A 19,797-nucleotide genomic window follows, 5' to 3' on the forward strand; every position below is an offset into this window, starting at 1 on the left:
GGACCTGGGGTGGAGGAAGTCAGGAGGCAGTGCAGGGACCCAGGCAGCAGGAAGGACGCCATCTTTAGAGAATCGGACATTTCACAGCATTTCCTCAGAGGAACAGTTGGTCTGGCTGAATTTACCAAGATGGAGCCAGACTCTCACAGGGATTTGCACGGCCTGTCTTCCATAACTCTCAGGGCCTCGGAGTCCTCTGATGACTCTGACTAGGCTACTTCTTAGCTATAAACAGATGGAGAATCGACTTCTAATTGTACTTTAACCTCACTCCTGAGATTTATCAATAATTCTGCCTAGGGGGGTGGAAATAGGTTTTTTTTTCATACATGGGTGTGTTTTTGTGTGGAGGTATGTGTAAACATAGTTTTTTTTTTTTTAAATCCTATATAACCCTATATGTATCACCTCATATGTAACCTAAATGTTTAATGTACCCTATTTTCAGAATTTGGAAATATTTCTTCAAAGTGGTTCTGCTCAGTTGTGATCAGTGTATATAATCCGAAATGTTTTCTTGTTTAAGCAGGATGCTTAAACAATATAATTTTTTTTCTATAATGCTACACAGTCATCTTTAATGACTGCATCTTGTTCACCAAACCTTATATTGGAAATTTATTTTATTTTATTTTTTTTACAAATAGTTTATTGTCAAATTAGTTTCTACATAACACTCAGTGCTCATCCCCAAAGTGCCCTCCTCCATGCCCATCCCCCACTCCCCCCCACATCCATCAGTCCTCAGTTTTTGTCAGCATTCAAGAGTCTCTCATGGTTTGCCTCTCTCCCTTTCCCCCACCATTTCCGCCCTTCTTCTCCCCCTTGGTCCTCCGTCAAGTTCCTCCTAATCCTCCTATACGTGCAAACATATGATATTTGTCCTTCTCTGCCTGACTTATTGCGCTCAGCATAACACCCTCAAGGTCCATCCATGTTGCTACACGTGGCCAGATTTCATTGTTTCTCATTGCCATGTAGTATTCCATGGTATAGATAAACCACATCTTCTTGATCCATTCATCTGTTGATGGACACTTAGGCTCTTTCCATGTTTTAGCTATTGTGGAGAGTGCTGCTATGAACATTGGGGTACATGTGCTCCTATGCCTCAGCATTTCTGTATCCCTTGGGTAAATTCCTAGCAGTGCTATTGCTGGGTCCTAGGGGAGTTCTATTGTTAGTTTCCTGAGGAACCTCCACACTGTTTTCCAGAGGGGCTGAACCAGTTTACATTCCCACCAACAGTGTAGGAGGGTGCCCGTTTCTCCACATCCTCGCCAGCATCTCGAGTTCTCTGATTTGCTCATTTTAGCCACTCTGACTGGCGTGAGGTGGTATCTCAGTGTGGTTTTGATTTGTATGGAAATTTATCTTTAATGAAGTCAGAAAGCACTTGTGTCTGACACACCATCCGACAGTGGGAGCAGTCAGCTGTAGACTAGATTTACGAGGCCCTCGCCCCCTCTCAGAGCTTCATTTCCACAGCCACCCTTGCGTTCGGCCCTCCGAGGTCACAAACCTAAATGCGTCGTCGCCCTATACAATTCCATGCTCTCACCACCTCTGTCCACACTCAAGGTGATGGCTGTACTCCAGATCCTACCCATCGGTCCCACGCTGTGGTGGGTTGAAGCCTATCTGGTTAAAGAGAAGGTTAATAGGTACCTTCACCAGTTGAACATACATCCTGTTACGACAGGTCCTCTTCTGCCTGAGAGAGGAATAAGCTGGTTTATAGACCAGTTTAATCTAGTCTTAATGACTAATGTCCTTCAAGGCAGTTTTTTTGGGGGGGAAGGGTGCCACCTTTTATCCCCCCAACCCCACGCACGCCGTTCTCGGAGCCTCTTCCTCCAGGGATAAGGAAGAGGTGTGATGTCTGGTGACAGTCCTTCATGGCCCCTTATTCCTCCCAGTACATCTGTGCCTTTTACGGAGCATAATGTCTACGGTTTTTTGTTGTTTTTTTTTTTTTTAATTTGTCTTTTTGGGGTTATCTGATTGGACTTGGTAAAATCTAAAAGAGCACGGATTACGTCTCCTTAGCTTATTCTGTGTAGATGTCACCTGCGGGTTTGAGATTGATACTAAGTAATTACACCCTGCTACCTCCCATATTCTTTCCTTTCTTCACTTTCCTATGCCATTTCCATTCGCTTGATGTACTTACCATAATCTCTGTTGACATTTGAAGGACAGAAGCAAATGCCACTTTCAAGCTTCCTCAGTGCAGGTGAAATGATGATAATAATACAACAAACTTTCAGTACTTTCCTGGAGAAGTCAAAGACCGACACAGACATTAACTCATTCATGTTCACAGCAGAGATAACGGAAGACAGGTATTGCGGGTATTCTGCAGATGCATGCTGAGGTCACTGGAGGAACTGAGAGCAAAAGTCAGAATATTGCAGGGGGAAGTTCAGCTCTGTTTTGGGGGATGGCGGTGAGGCAGGAAGAACAGAAGAACTTGCCCAGGGTCCTCCTACCAGTCAGCTGCAGGTTGGGGTGGGAATCTTTGGGATTATCAGCTTTGCCACATGCAGCCGTAACTGTCACACGTGTGTGCATGTTTGGGAGACAGGCCCATGTCCACAGGAGGCCAGGCCCCAGGAGATGAAGGAATTAGAGCAGAGTAAATCAGCTCAGAGCGGCCCTTGGACAGACTAATTTTCCCTTCTTTGCACACACATTTAAATCTGATAGGTACTTTCCGGGGTCCCTGGGTGGTTCAGTCAGTTAAGTGTCCAACTCTTGATCTTGGCTCAGGTCATAATCTCATGGTTTGTGAGTTTGAGTCCCGCATTGGGCTCCACACTGATGGTGCGGGCAGAGCCTGCTTGGGAGTCTGTCTCCCGACTTGTTCTGTCTCTCTCTCAAACATAAAAATTTTCATAATAAAAAAACCTGATATGGGCTTTCCATACTGAAAATCTTGAGCCATTTCTACACAGACCATTCATTTTATCACTAATAATTTAATAGGCCACATTTTGTGGATTTGGACTGTCCTTTTTTCTTTTGTCATAAAACACTTCTGTCTGATTGGCTCTTTAACTGCAGCACTGACCCTGTGAGTAGAACACGCTAGTGATATATAACACATTAGGGAATTCTTTTTAACAAAGAAAAATAATAACATAGTTTAGAAAAGCCTCAGCATTTGAAAGTACTAGTGAAACCTTTTCTCCCTGGCCTAATTAGGCTTGGTTCCTCCAAGCTGCAGCATTTTCTCGGCCTAATGGTTTTGGGGACAGCAGGCTGAGGGGAGACACAGGCGATGTGGAGATCGAAGAGTAATTGAATATCAGAAGCCTTCAGTCCAAGGACAAGGGAAACATGTGACTTCCAAGAGATGAAGATAAATGCAGCCACTTTCAAATGGAATTATAATAGCCCTTCCTCAGACATAAGAGTTCACTCAAGGATCGGCCGTCAGGACAGAGAGGTGACCAGTGCTCATCTTGGGAGGAGGCTTCAGCCCATGAGGGCTTCAGAGAGAACTTCCTAAGAGAAAGCACAGCGGAGGGCCTGTTATCAGAGGCCCAGGTAATATGGGGGCAATAAGGAAGATGTCTGCTCTTATCATTTCCCCAGGCGCAAGGCAAAATTTGGGTTAATTTTCAATCCTCCTGCATCAGTGAGTGTATGTAAAGGCTGTCCTTGGTGAGCCTCAGTAAGTTGACAAAGGAAAGACCCCTTCCCACACTCCGCACTCTATGCCCAGCGTCCCCTGTGCGCGCCCTTCCACGCCGCCATTGATGCGCATACCACAGGCCAGATGCCTGCTTCCTAAGTTCAGCACACGTTTTCTTCAGTTCACATTTATTTTAACACATTGCAAATCAGCGAGCATTTACTGATTTGATTCTCCTAATGGCATGACTTCAGCTTTTGAGGAAGTAAAGGTGAACAAGAAGGCACTTTCCTTCATGAGTTCTTAGTCTTTTTTCCTAACTTTCTCCAAAATGTTATTATTGAATTTTAATATTAAAAAAATCTCAAATCTAGAGAAAAATTGATTAGTACAGCAAAATCAGTATACCTTCCATCTAGATGTATAACTGCTAACATTCTTCTTTAACATTTGCCTTTCTTTGTGTGTGTTTATTATTAGTTTGGCCTGTAGTGGGTGGAGAATCAGAGCTGGACAGGCTAGACTTGAGGCCAGAAGGATGGAGCAAGCATAGAAAACATAGGATATGTTCCAGAAGGAGGGAAAACACCCAAATTTCTCACAGGAGTAGGAAGTTCCTGATCTATTTAAGGGAACAGCAAGGAGGTTCTATGGGAGAAAGTAGCCATTCGAGGAAAGGCCTTAAATGCCAGGCCAGCATGTCTGGGGTGGGGCAACGAGGTTGTGGGCGATTAGGTTCCCTCAGTTTCCTTGCAGAAAGGAATGGCAGGGTCGGATGGGGAGGAGAGGTAATGCCTGGGAGGAAGGCAGACAGGAGACCGTCCACGACACGTCCATGCGGGGGTCAGCTTGCTGCGTCCCTTACAGAACACAGGGCGTCTTCTATCGGTAATTTTAAGTTAGGTTTGTTTAGATGTTGCACTCTTGGTTTTATTGTCTACAGTTTTGCTGATCTTTCTCAGCCTCTGACTTGAAGGGCAGAGGACTCAGTCCTTTCCTTACTGCTGAGCACACCCCAAATGTCCACATGCTTGATCTGTTTCTGCCATATATTGACATAATTTGAAATGACTTGATCTGCTCATTTGAATTTAATAGACCCTTTATAACATGAGACTCTGAATACATATCTGCAGATGAGTCAGTCCAAAGATAAAGTTCCCTGGAAAAACTGACGACTGATTCATAAGTGTGCTTTCTGTTTCAAGAACCTAGATCTCTCCTGTCCATTCAGTACGGTTGCCACTAGACACATGTGGCTGTTAAACACTTAAATTGGATTTGTTCAAACTGGGATTTGCTGTAAACACACACCAGATTTCAAAGACTTAGTATTAAAAAAGGAATGTAAAATATCTCAATAATCATTTCTTCTATTGGTGATATGTTAAAATGACAGTATTTTAGACATTTAGATATATTACATGAACATACAGTAGCCCGCTGTCACCACTTCTATTCAACATAGTGTTAAAAGTCTGGGCCAGGGCAATTAGGCTGGAACAAGAAATAAAAAGCATCTAAATTGGTAAGGAAGAGGAGTGCCTGGGTGGCTCAGTCAGTTAAGCATCCGACTTATGCTCAGGTCATGATCTTGCAGTTCATGGGTTCAAGCCCCCTGTCAGGCTCTGTGCTGACAGCTCAGAGCCTGGAGCCTGCTTTGGATCCTGTGTCTCCCTTTCTCTCTACCCCTTCCCTGCTCATGCTCTGTCTGAATAAATGTTAAAAAAGAAAATGTAATTGGTAAGAAGGAAAGCTATCACTATCTGCAGATGACATGACAGATGATGTAGAGAAAACCCTAAAGTCTCTATTTAAAAAAACTGTTACAACTAATAAATTTAGTAAAGTTGCAGGATACAAAGTCAATATACAAAAATATGTTGATTTCCATACACTAATAACAAACTATCTGACAGAGAAATTAAGAAAATAATCCCATTTATAGATACATCAGAAAGAATGCCTAGTCATAAATTTAACAAAGCGGGTAAAAGACCTATACACTGAAACTATTATACTTTGATGAAAGAAATTAAAAATACACAAATGGAAAAATATACCCTGCTCATGAACTGGAAGACTTATGCTGTTAAAATGTCCCTATTTCCCAAAGCAATCTACAGATCAGTGCAGTCCCTTTCAAAATTCCAAGGGCATTTTTCACAAAAGTAGAAGAATCCTAAAATGTGAAACTACAGAAGACCTTGCACAGCCAAAGCAGTCTTGAGAGAGAACACACCTGGAGGCATCATGTTTCCTGATTTCAAACCGGTAATTTCAAAACGGTAATCAAACCATGTGTTGTTGGCATAAAAACAGACACAGGCCAGTGGAGGCAGTTAGAGAGCCCAGAGTGAACCTCTGCATACATAGTCCATGAGCTACAACAGCGGGGCCAGGACTATAACATGGGAAAGGGACAGTCTCTTCAATAAATGGCGATGGGAAGGGTGGACAGCTACATGCAGAAGAAAGAAACTGGACCTCTCTCATGCGTCATTCGCTAAAAATCAACTCAAACTGGATTAAAGACTTAAACATAAGACCTGTAAGCATAAAACTCCTCGAAGAAAACAGAGATGGTAAGGAACTTGCCATGAGTCTTGGCGGTGATTTTTTGAATTTGACACCAAAAGCAGAGGTAACCACTAAAGCAAAACTAAGTGGGACAACATCAAGCTAAAATTCTTCTGCAGAGCAAAGTAAACCATCAATAAAATGAAAAGGCAGCCTACTGAATGGGAGAAAATATTTGCAACTCCTATAATGGATAAAGTATATCTAACTATGTAAACTTTAATAGCAAAGAAATTGATTAAATATTTTCAAAGAAGATATTCAGGTGGTCAACAGGTTCATAAAAAATTTGTTCAACCTCACTAATCATTAGGGAAATGCAAATCAAAACCACAGTGAGATACCCCCCATGCCTGTTAGAATTTTTGTTATCAAAAAGACAAGAAATAACAAGTGTTGGCAAGGACGTGGAGAAAAGGGAACCCTCATGCACTGTTGGTGGGACTGTAAATTGGTGCAGCCACTATGGAAAACAGTATGGAGGTGCTACAAAAATTAAAAATAGAATTACCATATGATCCAGCAATGCTACTTCTGGGCTTTATCCGAAGGAAACAAAAACACTAACTTGAAAAGATAAGTGTTCATCATTGGATGAATGGATAAAGAAAATAGGGGGGAAGGGTCTTGTACACACACACACACACACACAAAATGGAATATTATTCAGCCACAGAAAAGAAATAAATCTTGCCATTTGCAACAACATGGATGGATCTGAGGGCATTATGCAAGTGAAATAAGTCAAACAGAAAAACAAATATAACCTTGTTCATATGTGGAATCTTCGAAACCAAAGAGGGAAAAAAAAAAACTCCTCAGTACAGAAAACAGATTCATGGTTGACAGAGGCCAGATGTTAGGAGTGGAAGAAATGGGTGAAGGTCATCAAAAGATACAATCTCAGTTATAAAATAAGTCATCAGGATGTAATGTACAGCATATTAGGTATAGTTAATAATACTGTATTGTTTGTTTGGAAGTTGCTAAGAGAATATATCTTAAAATTTCTCATCACATAAATATTTAACTATTTGTGGTGATGGATAGCATATTGACATATCATGGTGATCATTTCTCAGGATATACATATATTGAATCATTATGTAGTATATCTGAAAGTATGTGATATGTCAGTTATATCAACAAAAATAACACGTGTGTATGTATAAACATTTTACCTATTTTTACTTAAAAGATGTGTGGATCACATGATATTTCCATTCAACAGTGTGATAGAGATCATTGGATGCATTTCTGTGACAGATGGTCTCAAACTACTTTTTTAAGATTCCAATAAATATACATGAAAGGCATGTATTATTATACAGCTCTGCACTAGGACTAGTTTGAGTTTCTGCCTTCAAGAAAGTGAAAAAGCAATATTGATATTTAATTTTTGACATTTTTTAAAGAACAACCATAAGGATAAGTGCTATTTGGTAGGAAACAACTTTAAAACAGCAACTCTGGGAAGGGTTTTATTTTAATTTTTTAAAATATTTGTTTATTCTTAAGAGAGAAACAGAGCTCAAGCAGGGAGGGGCAGAAAGAGAGAGAAGCAGGCTGCAGGCAGAGCCTGTCGCAGGGCTCAAACCCACAAACTGTGAGATCATGACCTGAGCTAAAGTCAGATGGTTACCTGACTGAGCCACCCGGGTGCCCCTGGGAAGGATTATTATTATGAAAGGGTAAATTAGCAATTTTTGAAATAGGAAGTTTGCCTATCATGTATACCTGTAAAAACCTTTTTTAAATCTATAGTGCAAATAATTAAAACGGTAAAGACCAATTGTAGTGAATGGATTTCAGAGGCAGTATAGTTTGCGTTCCCTGCTAATGAAATCTGTCATATTTTCTTAATATACAGCGTTTCTCCAAATGGTCTAAGCATCTTCAGAGGGTAAATGATGAATGCAGAGCAAACAGTGGTTCCGTTATGTCTGAAATAGTGGTATGTCCAGCGCATCTCTCTGCGCTCCTAGAATGTAACCTGATGCTCCGGGTGGTGGAAGCCTCAAGATCCATCACAATGGCTTCAGTAAGCATTTGTCTGTGTGGTAGAGGAGGTATTCATTTAAGGCATTGCCAAGGCATCGCCCGCTGACTGCCCATCAGGCTGCTGCCAGTTCCATACTTTAGGGAAAAGAGACCAGCCTCGATTCTTGTTGTAAAGCTCTTCAAAGAATTGCCTTAACCTCCCTTGGTAACATGTGTCTAACAACTTTTATTATCATCATAGCCTGTAGATGTAACCTCCCCGAACTTCATTTTCCTCGTGTGTAAATTGCAGGTAAAAGCCTGCTGTACCCTGAGCACACGTTGCGCTGTAAGTGCCCCAGCGGTGTGTGGAGTGAATGAGAATTACTCCATCTCCAGTACCACTCTCTGCATAGCATCTCCCAGGCACGGCTCATTTACTCCCCTCTCTTTACTGCCTCAGTGTCATCAACTTAAGAAACATTTACATTGTCTTTTTTATAATTTTACTGATTTATTCTTACAAAATAACTGGTGTCGACCTACGGGTTCCTAGGAAGCCAGCACAGAGGTCAGGCCTCTGGGGGAATGTGTGTGGTGCCCCCACACCCAAGGATTCACTTCCTACTCAAATATGCAGCCCATCCCGGCCCCATCCTCATTAGCGCCTGCCCCGTGTCCATTCTGCTGGGCTTGGTTGTACATACATCTTTCTATCTCTGGTGTCCAGCAGAGTATATACAGCCTTAGTAAATACCTGTAAAACAAATGATTTACTACCCTGGCGAAGTTTATCTCATTGTACCTCTCAGCTGACTATAAGCCACTTCAATCAAGGCATTTGCGAATAGTTCAAATCATGGCGCGCATGCTCTTTTTCTTCATTTAAAATGACTACTAAGGTGGGGGAAGAAAACCTTGACCTACTTCACTGACAGAAGAAAAAAGAAGTTGAAAGTTTCTCTGATACTTTTGTGTTAGACTTTTTACTAGATAATCCATACGGCTTCTCTGTGAAGTCGATATTCTTATCCACATTTTATGTATGAGAAAATAGAGCTCAGAGATAGAGCCAGGGTTTGAACCTGGGTCTGACTTACTTACCTCACACGACGAGGGGTCTATTGTTTTTGACAGAGAGACGCCTCCTCTGTGAAAGTATCAGAACAGACCCTGACCCAGGTGCAGAGGGAGCACATGCTTCCCCCCCCCTTGCTCTCCGAAGCTCTAATGCCTCAGAGTCCTCCCACACTGCTCCTCCACACCAGTCAGCCAGCTCAGAAGAGCCCCAGCCCTGTGCACCAGCCTACAGAGGGAAGGCAGGCAGGAAACCAGGACCGAGGGCCCTGCTTACCTTCGTGCAGCACAAAAAGGGTTGATTAATTTGAATTCTACTAATCTGCCAGCTTTCTGCTTTGTCATCTTTAGCATTTGCAGCGTTAGAGGCAAGCTGGTGGGATGTCACAGAAAGGCAACAGGATGCTAGGCGCCTGCCTCTCATCCTTACCTTTGGGAAAGACAAGTATTGGAGATAATGGATGAAAATTGTAAAATCGATGTTAATGTTTCTCTTATTTTTAAGTACTTCTGTGTCTCTAGAATATGAAAACCCAAAAGGCTGTGCCTCTGTGTTCCCTAATATATCTGGTATAAACTTTCACTAGAACTACACTGTTGTCATTAGACAGCAGTTGCCCTTAAAACAATGGATGACACTGTCTTTGAAGCAAACAGGCAAGACTGAACTTTCACATTTAGACAGAGCAAGCGCCTTTGTGTTTATCACATATGATACGGTCGCCTATAGTTTTATACATAGCTGTCACTTTGGTCTCTGGTTAAAGCAGGACTTGATCTGAATGACTGGTTATCTTAGAACCATGGTTAATTCTACTCTCTGCAGACAAAGCGGGAGTGGTGGGAAGCTGCATCTACATTGTCTAAATGTTAAGCCAGTCAAAGTTCGGGACAAGTTCTCTGGGATAGATATGAAAAAGAAATTTCTGAGAGAGAGATGCCATCAAGATGGTGACAAAGGTCATTCCCACCTTCAGTCTGCTTCACAAGAAACCAGGTAGCAGCTGCAGAAGAGACACCATTGGGAAGTCACGCCCGGAGCAGGGGCGTGAGCCTCGAACACGAAGACCGAGACAGACTACACTAGGAGACAAGGGCAGCGGCTGTACTTTGGCCACCCCGCTCCTCCCAGGTCGGCACAACGCTGCACCAAGAGGAGCCACAGCTTCTCCAGCAGGAGAGCGAGACGGACATCCAGCTCCCCTAACACTGCTCAGCTCACTTCTCAGGGGGCCCAGACTCAGCGCTCACCTCAAGGGAGAACTGTGCCGCTTGACCATGGGGATTAGATTGTGAGTAAAAAAGGGAGATGGGGTTTATAACAGCCACATTTGCATCTTGGAAGACCACATCTCCACTCACAGCAGCATCCAAGTGGAAACCTCAGCCAGTGGATTGGCTAATCTGCAGAGCCAAGATTGTGGCCCATTCCGACCAGGGAACTTGGTGGGGAACAGATCTGCCCAATTTGGGACCACAGATAAGGCACCACGCCAGCCATGGAGCCAGTTCAGTTGCGCTGCTTGGGCAGGACAAATTCACAGAGCTGTCCACTGCTGAGTATAGCTCCCAGCCCAGGAAGTCTGGCCCGAGAGCCTGGGAAGCTGTTTGGCCCAGGGGCACTCAAGTGGAAAACCTGGCCAGCAGTGTTGCCTATCTGCAGAGCCAGAATGGTGACCCTGTTTGGCCAGGGAGCTTGACACAGTTCTGCCTGATTGGGTCCCCAGACAAGAGCCTTACAAGCCTTAGGGCCTGATCTATGGCCCCAACCAACTAGGGAAACTAATTTGTAGTCCACTCACTATTGAATCCAGCCTCCAGCCAGCTTCATCAGGAAACGCAACCGTAGCTCCTTCAATCCCAATTACAGCAGCACTTGAGGGAAGAGCCTAGCCAGCAGCCTTGACCGTCTGTAGAGCCAAGACCATAGCCTGTCTGGCCTCCAAAACAAGAGCCTTGCCAGCCTCAGGGCCTCTACAGCAACCCCATCTGAGCAGGGAAACAATTTGTAGCACTACCCACCCCACCAGGGAATCTAACCAGAGCACACAAGAAGTCAGGTAGCCCATCCGACAGCCCTGCTTATAAGTGGCACTTGAGCTGAGAATAGAGCCAGTGGCTCTCCCCATCTGTTCAGCAAAGCTGGTGATCCCATCTGGCCAGAGATGGTACACAGTCCTGCCTGATTTGGCTCCCCAAACAACAAGCCACGCTAGCCCTAGGCCCCATTCTGCTGCCCTCCCCAAGGAGGGAACCTAACTCAAAACCATGCCCATTTCTGAGGATAGTAGTAGTCCTGACTGTCTAGGAAGCCTGACCAACAAATCCAGGCAACTATGGAGTTCATCATACAGTTGCACTTTGGCAGGGAATACAGTCAGGACATGGAACTTTAGGATTCTATTTTAGGCCACAAAACAAGTCTTAGAAAATTCCAAAATATTCATATCATGCCAGCTGTCCTCTCTGCTGCCCACAGTAGTATGAATAACAAGATGAATATATAGATGAATAACAAGAGGAAAAGTGGAAAATTCATGAATACATGGAAATTGAATAGCACTCTCCTGAAAAACCAATGGATCAAAAAGAATTTTAAAAGAAAATATCCTGAAACACAACATACCAAAACTTATAGGATACAACAAAAGCAGTTCTAAGAGAGGAGTTCATAGTTATAATGCATACATCAAGAAAATAGAAAGATTTCAAATAAACAACCTAACTTTATACCTATAAAGCTAGAAAAAGAAGAACTAAGCTCAAAGCTTGCAGAAGAAAAAAACCAAGATTAACATGGAAACAAAGATTGGAAAGTGAAATGGAGAACAGGAAATCAGTAAAAACTAAGAGTAGGTTCTATGAAAAGTAAAAAGAGAAGACTCAAATCAAAATTTATAAATGAAAAAGATTGTAACAAAACCTACCAAATATGAAAGATCATATGACGGTACTATGAAAATTCCACCAAAAAACTGGATAAATTGGAGAAGAAATGGAGAATACTTAGAAATACAACCTACCAAGACTGAATCAGGAAGAAATAGAAGAGCTGAACGGATGAATTACTAGGAAGGAGCTTGAATAGATTTAAAAAAAAAAAAAAAAAAAAAACTGTCAACAACTTTAATCAAACTGGTGAAAACACCCCCATCCTGAGGCCAGCATTACCCTGATACCAAAGCTAGATAAGGACACTACAAGAAAACTACAGACTAGTACCCCCAATACACATGCAAAACTTTTCAATGAAATTACTAGCAAATTGAACTCAGCAGCATATTAGAAGGATTATTCACCATAATCATAGGGGATTTACCTCTGGGATGCAAGGATGTTTCAACGTACACAAATCAATGACACATCACATTAACAGAATGAAAGAAAAGCAATCATATGATCATCTCAGTAGATGCAGAAAAAGCATTTGATAAAATTCAGCACCCATTCATAATAAACACTCTTAACAAATGTATGGAAAGAACATATCTCAATATAACAAAAGCCATATATGACAAGCCCACAGCTAACATCATACTCAGTGGTGACCGTTTGAAAGCCCTTCCCAAGATCAGGAAGAAGACAAGGGTGCCAATTCTCACCACTCCTATTCAACACAGTATTGGAAGTCCTAGAAGAAGCAGTTAAGCAAAATAGAAGACACTAGAATTGGAAAAGAAGTAGTAGAACTGTAGATTTGCAGATGATATGATTTTCTATACAGAAAATCCTAAAAACTCCACCAAAAAACTGTTAGATCAACAAATTCAGCAAAATTGCAGGTTACAAAATTAACATACAAAAATCAGTAGTGTTTCTATTTTTTTTAATAGTTTATTGTCAAGTTGGTTTCCATATAACACCCAGTGCTCATCCCCACAAGTGCCCTCCTCCATGCCCATCACCCCCCTTCCCCTCAGTTTGTTCTGGGCATTCAAGAGTCTCTCATGGTTTGCCCCCCCCCCCCCCCAGTATTTTCCCCTTCTTCTCACCCACGGTCCTCTGTTAAGTTCCTCCTAATCCTCCTCTATGTCTTTGCTTAAATTTATTCCTAAGTATTTTATTGTTTTTGATGCTATTATATGAATGGGCTCATTTTGTTCTTTTTCAGATAACTCAGTATATAGAAACACTACTGATTTGGGGCTCAGTAGTGTTCCTATATACTGAGTTATCTGAAAAAGAAAGAAATGAGTGTATTTATATAATAGCATCAAAAACAATAAAATACTTAAGAATAAATTTAACCAAAGACTTCAAGGATCTCTACACTAAAACTACAAGACATTAATGAAAGAAATTGAACAAGACACAAATGGGAAGTTATACCATGTTCATGGATTGGAGGAATAGTCTTAAGATGTCATAGTATCCAAAGCTATCTATAGATTTAATGCAATCCCTATTGATTCCAATGGCACTTTTTACAAGAGTTTTAAAAAAAATCCTAAAATTCATATGGAACAACAAAAGACCCTGAAATAGCCAAAGCAATCCCGAAAAAGGACAAAGTTGGAGCCATCACACTTCCTGATTTCAAGCTATATTATAATGCTATAGGAACAAAACAATAGGTTACTGGCATAAAAAATACACACATGAGCCAATGGAACATAATCAAGAACCCAGAATTAAATCCCCACATATACAATCAACTCATAGTTGACAAAGGATCCAAGAGTACTCCACTGAGAAAAGACCATCTCTTCAGTAAATGGTACTGAGAAAATTGGATATTCACATGTGAAAGAATGAAACTAGACTCCTATCATAAACCACTCCCCAAAATTAACTCAAATGGATTAAAGACTTAAACATGAATCCTGAAGCCATGAAACTCCTAGAAGAAAAGCTAGGGAAAAACTGCTTGGACAAGGTCTTGGCAGTGATGTTTTCAATATGACACCTAAAGCACAAGCAACAAATTAAAAAAACAAACATGTGCATCTAACTAAAGCCTTCCACACAACAACAACAGAAATAATCGACAAGATGAAAAGACAACCAATGAAAAGGAGAAAAAAATATATGCAAGCCAGATACCTGATAAGGAGTTAATTTCCAAAGTATAAAACTCATAATTCATTACCAAAAAGAAGAAAAAAGCAAATAATCTAATCAAAATGGTCAAAGTACCTGATTAGACATTTTGCCAAAGATATTCAGATGGCCAAAACTTGTATGAAAAGGTGCTCAGTATTTTTTATGATTAGAAAAGTGCAAATCAAAACCACAATGAGCTATTACCTGTCACCTGGTAGAGTGACTACCATCAAAATAATAAAAATAATAACAACAACAAATGCTGGCATGGTTTTAGAGATAAAAGAATGCTTGTATGTTATTAGTGGTAATGTAAGTTGGTGCAGTCACTTTGGAGAACAGTATGGAGTTTCCTTAAAAAATTAAAAGTAGAACTACCATATGATCCGGCAGTTCCATTCTGGCAACATACCTGAAGGGAGCAAAAACACAATGTCGAAGAGAAATCTGCATGCCATGTTCTCTAGCAGCATTGTTCACAACAGCCAAGAAAGGGAAACAGCCTAAGTGTCAGTGGATGAATGGATAAAGAAGTTGTGTATGTACGTGTGTGTGTATACTGTACACATACATATACACACAGTGGAATATTATTCTGCCATAAAGACTTTTTTCTCATAAGGAAGACTTTAAGGTTTGGTCAAAAAGCATGATTCTTTGACTTGAAGAAATATTTTCCAAAATAATTGTAGTAACATAGTAAATTGAAAACCATGATTTTGTATTTCAGCTTATTCGTCGTGTCCACAAGGTTGGAGACTATCAATTATATTTCACTGTAACTTTTAATTAATATTGACTGTACTGTTGTACAGTCAATTAATTACTGTAATTAATATTGACTGAATGTGCTCCACTAAAAGTCATAGGTGGAAGCCATAAACCCCCAAAGTGATGGTATTTGCAGGTGGGAATCTTTGGGAAGAGATTAGAGTTGAATCAGGTCAGGAGGGTGGGGGCCCTCATGATGGGATTGAAACAATTTTCACTCTTTCCCCTGCTAAGAACTAATGTCTTAGGGAAACCAATGTATATAACCTAAGTGTCTAGCCCTGATCATCAAAATTGATAGTCTGCCTTCAGAAAATCAGAAAGGAATTTATATGCAAGTCAAGCTAGAGAAATCGTCTCATCCACTTGTCCTTGGAGCCCATGGGAAAAGCAGGATTTTAAACTAATCATTTTCCAGATTGTTAAAGGGCACTGCGTCAAATTCAGGTGGTCGTGTAAGCTGGCAGGCCCACAAACGCGTTCCAGATTGTCTTCATGAATAAATGGTTTGACACGTCCCGAGTCTACCCCGTGGGACACTGGGAGAACCCTCGCCTGCACCAGGAGCCCCAAGATACCTGTGCACACCTGGCTGCAGGCGTGGCCGCCCTGCAGCAAGGCCAAGACCTTTCTCCAACAGATCCCAAGGAGACTTGGCCGTGAATCCACACCCGCCTCCCCTAACCCCCTATCCGCATAACTGTGTCTAGATTAGTACATTCCTGTGCATGTTAATGCCCTTTAGAAATCTCATCTCAAAATTCCCAGTTACTTAAGAGGCCAGAGCTTCTACGGAATTATGTATGAGGGTGATATCCACACGAGCCTCACTCCACCCTTAGACAGTTTTACCTTGGTGTTTGCAGTAGTAGAGGCGTTTACAACTCCAAAAAGCAAACAATTTGAGTTTTAAATAAATAAACTGTGTTAACCGGTAATACTAATTATACATTATCCTGTAATGCTATTTCTGAATTTTTAAATGGCCTTTTCCAGATTTCCTCATAAAGATAACAAGCGCCCTCTAGTGGGCAGCGAGCATTACAATTATTTCCCCCAGGGCAGGATAACTTCATGGTTACACTTTGTTTAAAGGAAAAGGTGACTCTTCCATTTTTCTCGTTGAACTTTGGCAAAGAAAATAATACTGATTATCATGGGATATTTATAGGACAAGTCATGAGTTTAGAGTCCTGTTGATGATGTGAACGGCTCTTCCATAAGTAAAGGGAAGTAAGATTTAACCAGTTAATACTGAGGCATTAACTTCAGCTCACCTATTCGAACATATATATACAGATACACATAAATATGTACATGGAATTGATAAGCCGATTCTAATTCTATCACTCAACTCCTAAACCTTTACTTTGATAATTAAATAGATTATCTCCTCTCCTGGCCTCAGTTTACAGCTGGGCTTATGGCCTCAGAATTACCCCCCTTGGGGTGCCTGGGTGGCTTAGTCGGTTAAGCGTCCGACTTTCGCTTAGGTCATGATCTCGTGGTTCGTGGGTTCGAGCCCCACATCGGGCTCTGTGCTGACTGCCAGCTCAGAGCCTGGAGCCTGTTTCAGTCTGTGACTCCCTCTCTCTCTGACCCTCCCCTGCTCACGCTGTCTCTCTCTCTCTCTCTCCTAGAAATAAATTTTAAAAAAAAAATTTTTTTTTTTTTAAAAAAGAATTACCCCCGTTGGAATCTGCCTTGACCTTTGAGTTCCTATTAATTTTACAAAGCAAGCCTGGCTCATTTTGGTTTTTCTTAATTTATGAGAAAAATATAACCAAAACCCCATGCCTTTTTGGAGTAATTAGCTTTCCGCCCCATATCATTCACACTTGAAGCTAAAACTCTATAGAGTTTAATAACTTATATAAAATGTTAATTCAGAATCATCAAGAAAAATTATAATTGCACCCAGGCATGGAAGCAAGTAGCACATTACAAAATGAGTTTTGGTTTTACCGTCTGTAATGAAAAAAAAAATTAGAAAGTTTAATGAAATTTTGTACGAGAATGGCATATATCCCAGAATGGTTAACAACCAGTAACTGGCTACCAGAAAAGTGGTTATGGCAAACTCTAGACATTGTCCGTTTTAAAATCCCACATCGTATGTTTCACCCATCCTGCATTTTATGTATCATCTCTCACATATATACATATATATGTATATATCTGAAGCACAAGCTTAACTACTCTTCTGGTGACTGTTGACAAAGTTCTTTCACACCTGAGAAAAGTTGGCTGTCACTAAACATTTTTTTATCATTTTCTTACAGCAAATAATGTGCTTGGTTTTGGAACACTGGTCAGTACCTCCAATACCTACGATGGATCTGGTGTCGTGACCGTGGAAACGGACCATCCACTCCTCTGGACCATGGCCATCAAAAACTGACCTGGCACCTGGTGTCCACAGCTGTGCCTCTGGTTCACCTCATCTGCCACTGACTTCTTGCTCAACAAGAACAGCTCACCTCAGTTTACGGAAATAGAAACCTCTCCGTGGGAAGCCCACTAGTTTTAAAGATATTGATGTTTAGATAATCCAGATAACACAAATGGCAGATCTCAGTTTTACAGGGAGGGAGGAAAAGTCATTATTTGTTAACAAAGTAAATAAGCTCTATGACATCCAATTGGAAAACTAATGTGGATCATTAGTAACATTTGGTACTGACTACTGTTATATAATTAGTCATTCCATTTATCCTAGAAAATTGTTTTGAATTATGGAGCTGAGAAAGTTCTCTGCTGCGGGTTGTTGGTGTCCAACAGATAAGCCTTCTTCTGCCCATCCTTAGATCCGTACACCAAAGGCTACTTCTGAGTGTCTATTAATGCTAGATTCCTCTGTATAATATGGGAAAGACTTGCCTTCCGATTGGGATGTTGGAAGTGCACCATTTCACCCTGACCTCATTACTGTCTTGGTATTATCTCTTAAAAATAAATCAAGAAGCATCGACCTGATATTAAATTTGAAAACAGGCAGTTACGTAAGCTCCAGATGAAAGGTAAATGACCGTTCCGAAAGCCCCACTGACACAGTCACCCCAGCTCAGCCCCGCAGTGAGCGTGCTACCCTTTAGCGGAGTGACAGCTGAAAACCACCCTCTTCAGAATTACAGCCGGGCCTGCAAACGTGGTGCGGAGGACATTTACGCACAAAATCGGAATTGTTTCCAACGTTACTCAGACTGAAAAAGCAGTCGCTCACAGACCCCAGGTGTATGCAGAGGACCAGGAAATGGGTTTGACAACCTATGGGGAGAAGTGAACAGCGTGTCCGAAGGATCCGGGTCGGAAAGCTTCTGTCCCCGTCCAGCCGTTCACCCAAGTTCCCTGACCCTGCTCCTTAGCCAGAAAGTGGAAGGGGCTGGACGGCTGGTGCCTGAGCTTCCTTCCCACAGTCCGAGTCGAGGCCCGCTACCAGGCAGACCGTGCACGGGGCTGCCGACTCCGCAGCTTAAACCACCTGGGGCCCTGGGGCCCGTCTCTATTTCCAGCGAGAGCTGCTTCTCTCCTTACCCTTTGCTGAATGATTTACCAAAACACACGTCGCCATACAAGCCGTGACACGTCTCCCCCCGCCCCTGCCATGTTTTATGTATACACGTCCCCATTCTGCTGCGAGGCGGCGGCAGCTCTTCCTCCCTGGCGTTAAGACAGAGCAGGAGTCAGATTTGAAGCGGAGAATAAAGGGGCACCAGCTGAACCCGCGTGCCATTATGGACAGTTTCCCCGAGAGGCCATTTTTAGTTACGATGCAAATATATGAGACTGCAATCCGATGTCAAATAAAATTATTTAGTTACCTGTGTATATGTTTGTAGTCGGTTTTTACGGTAACATTCCACTTTCTCAGCTGTATTTCATTATCACCAATCTCATAATCAATGTTTCTGTACAAAAAAAAAATTGCTCAAAGGATGAGGAATAACGACAGTACTTCACTCCTCCAGTGTTGCAGAGCTACCCGGGTTATTAGGGGTTGACCTCCACGCGGGTACACACCAGGTCACGTGCCGTGGGCATTCATAAGGTACGGGCGCAAGCGCTGTGTTTGCTCCGCAAGTGCGGCAGGCCTTTTAACAGGCCCTACGACCCCAGCTCAAATTCCTACCTTCCAAAGTTTTACTCAAACAGTCAAAGCATCACATGGATTGGACGTGATGAGACTGATGACAGAAGTCAAGTCAGTAAGCAGGAAGAAACTCTATTTTATTCTCTAAGGTTCTATGATTACATAAAGGCAACCTGGGTGGCTCACTCGGTTAAGCATCGGGACTTCAGCTCAGGTCATATTTAGCGGTTCCTGAGTTTGAGCCCCGCGTCGGGCTCTGTGCTGACAGCTTGGAGCCTGGATCCTGCTTCAGATTCTCTGTCTCCCTTTCTGTCTCTGCCCCTCCCCTGCTCTCTCTCTCTCTCAAAAATAAATATTAAATACAAAGGGTGTGGTCTGAATGGTGACTTTCAAATTATATTGCTCACATCCCACCAGAAATATTCCATCGTATGACCTAGACTCCACATAAGAGTGCGCACACACACACTCAGTACGCTTTAATAATTTTATTCTAAACTGAACGGAAGAACGCCCAGAAATTCTAGATTGAAAAAAAAATGCCAAAGGCTACAGTGAAATGCATAAAGTAACTTTTAAAAAACATATGTACATAAATGCAAGAGTTCTGCTCTGA

At 41.9% G+C, this 19,797-nt stretch overlaps 1 protein-coding gene across 5 annotated transcripts in view; it reads left to right on the top strand.

Moving 5' to 3' along the window:
* The window catches only part of TPK1 (thiamin pyrophosphokinase 1), a 332,856-nt gene extending 313,937 nt beyond the window's left edge, over positions 1-18,919 (top strand). For all 5 annotated transcript variants that reach the window (XM_039243072.1, XM_039243076.1, XM_039243077.1 and 2 more), the window contains one exon: positions 17,374-18,919. In XM_039243072.1, the coding sequence (XP_039099003.1) occupies positions 17,374-17,492 (119 nt within the window). In that variant the 3' untranslated portion in view covers positions 17,493-18,919. The remainder of the gene's footprint in view (positions 1-17,373) is intronic.
* The last annotated feature ends 878 nt before the right edge of the window (positions 18,920-19,797 follow it).

This window comes from Hyaena hyaena, unplaced genomic scaffold (assembly GCF_003009895.1).
Source record: "Hyaena hyaena isolate Hyena2069 unplaced genomic scaffold, ASM300989v1 scaffold_220, whole genome shotgun sequence".
Taxonomy (NCBI): Eukaryota; Metazoa; Chordata; class Mammalia; order Carnivora; family Hyaenidae; genus Hyaena; species Hyaena hyaena.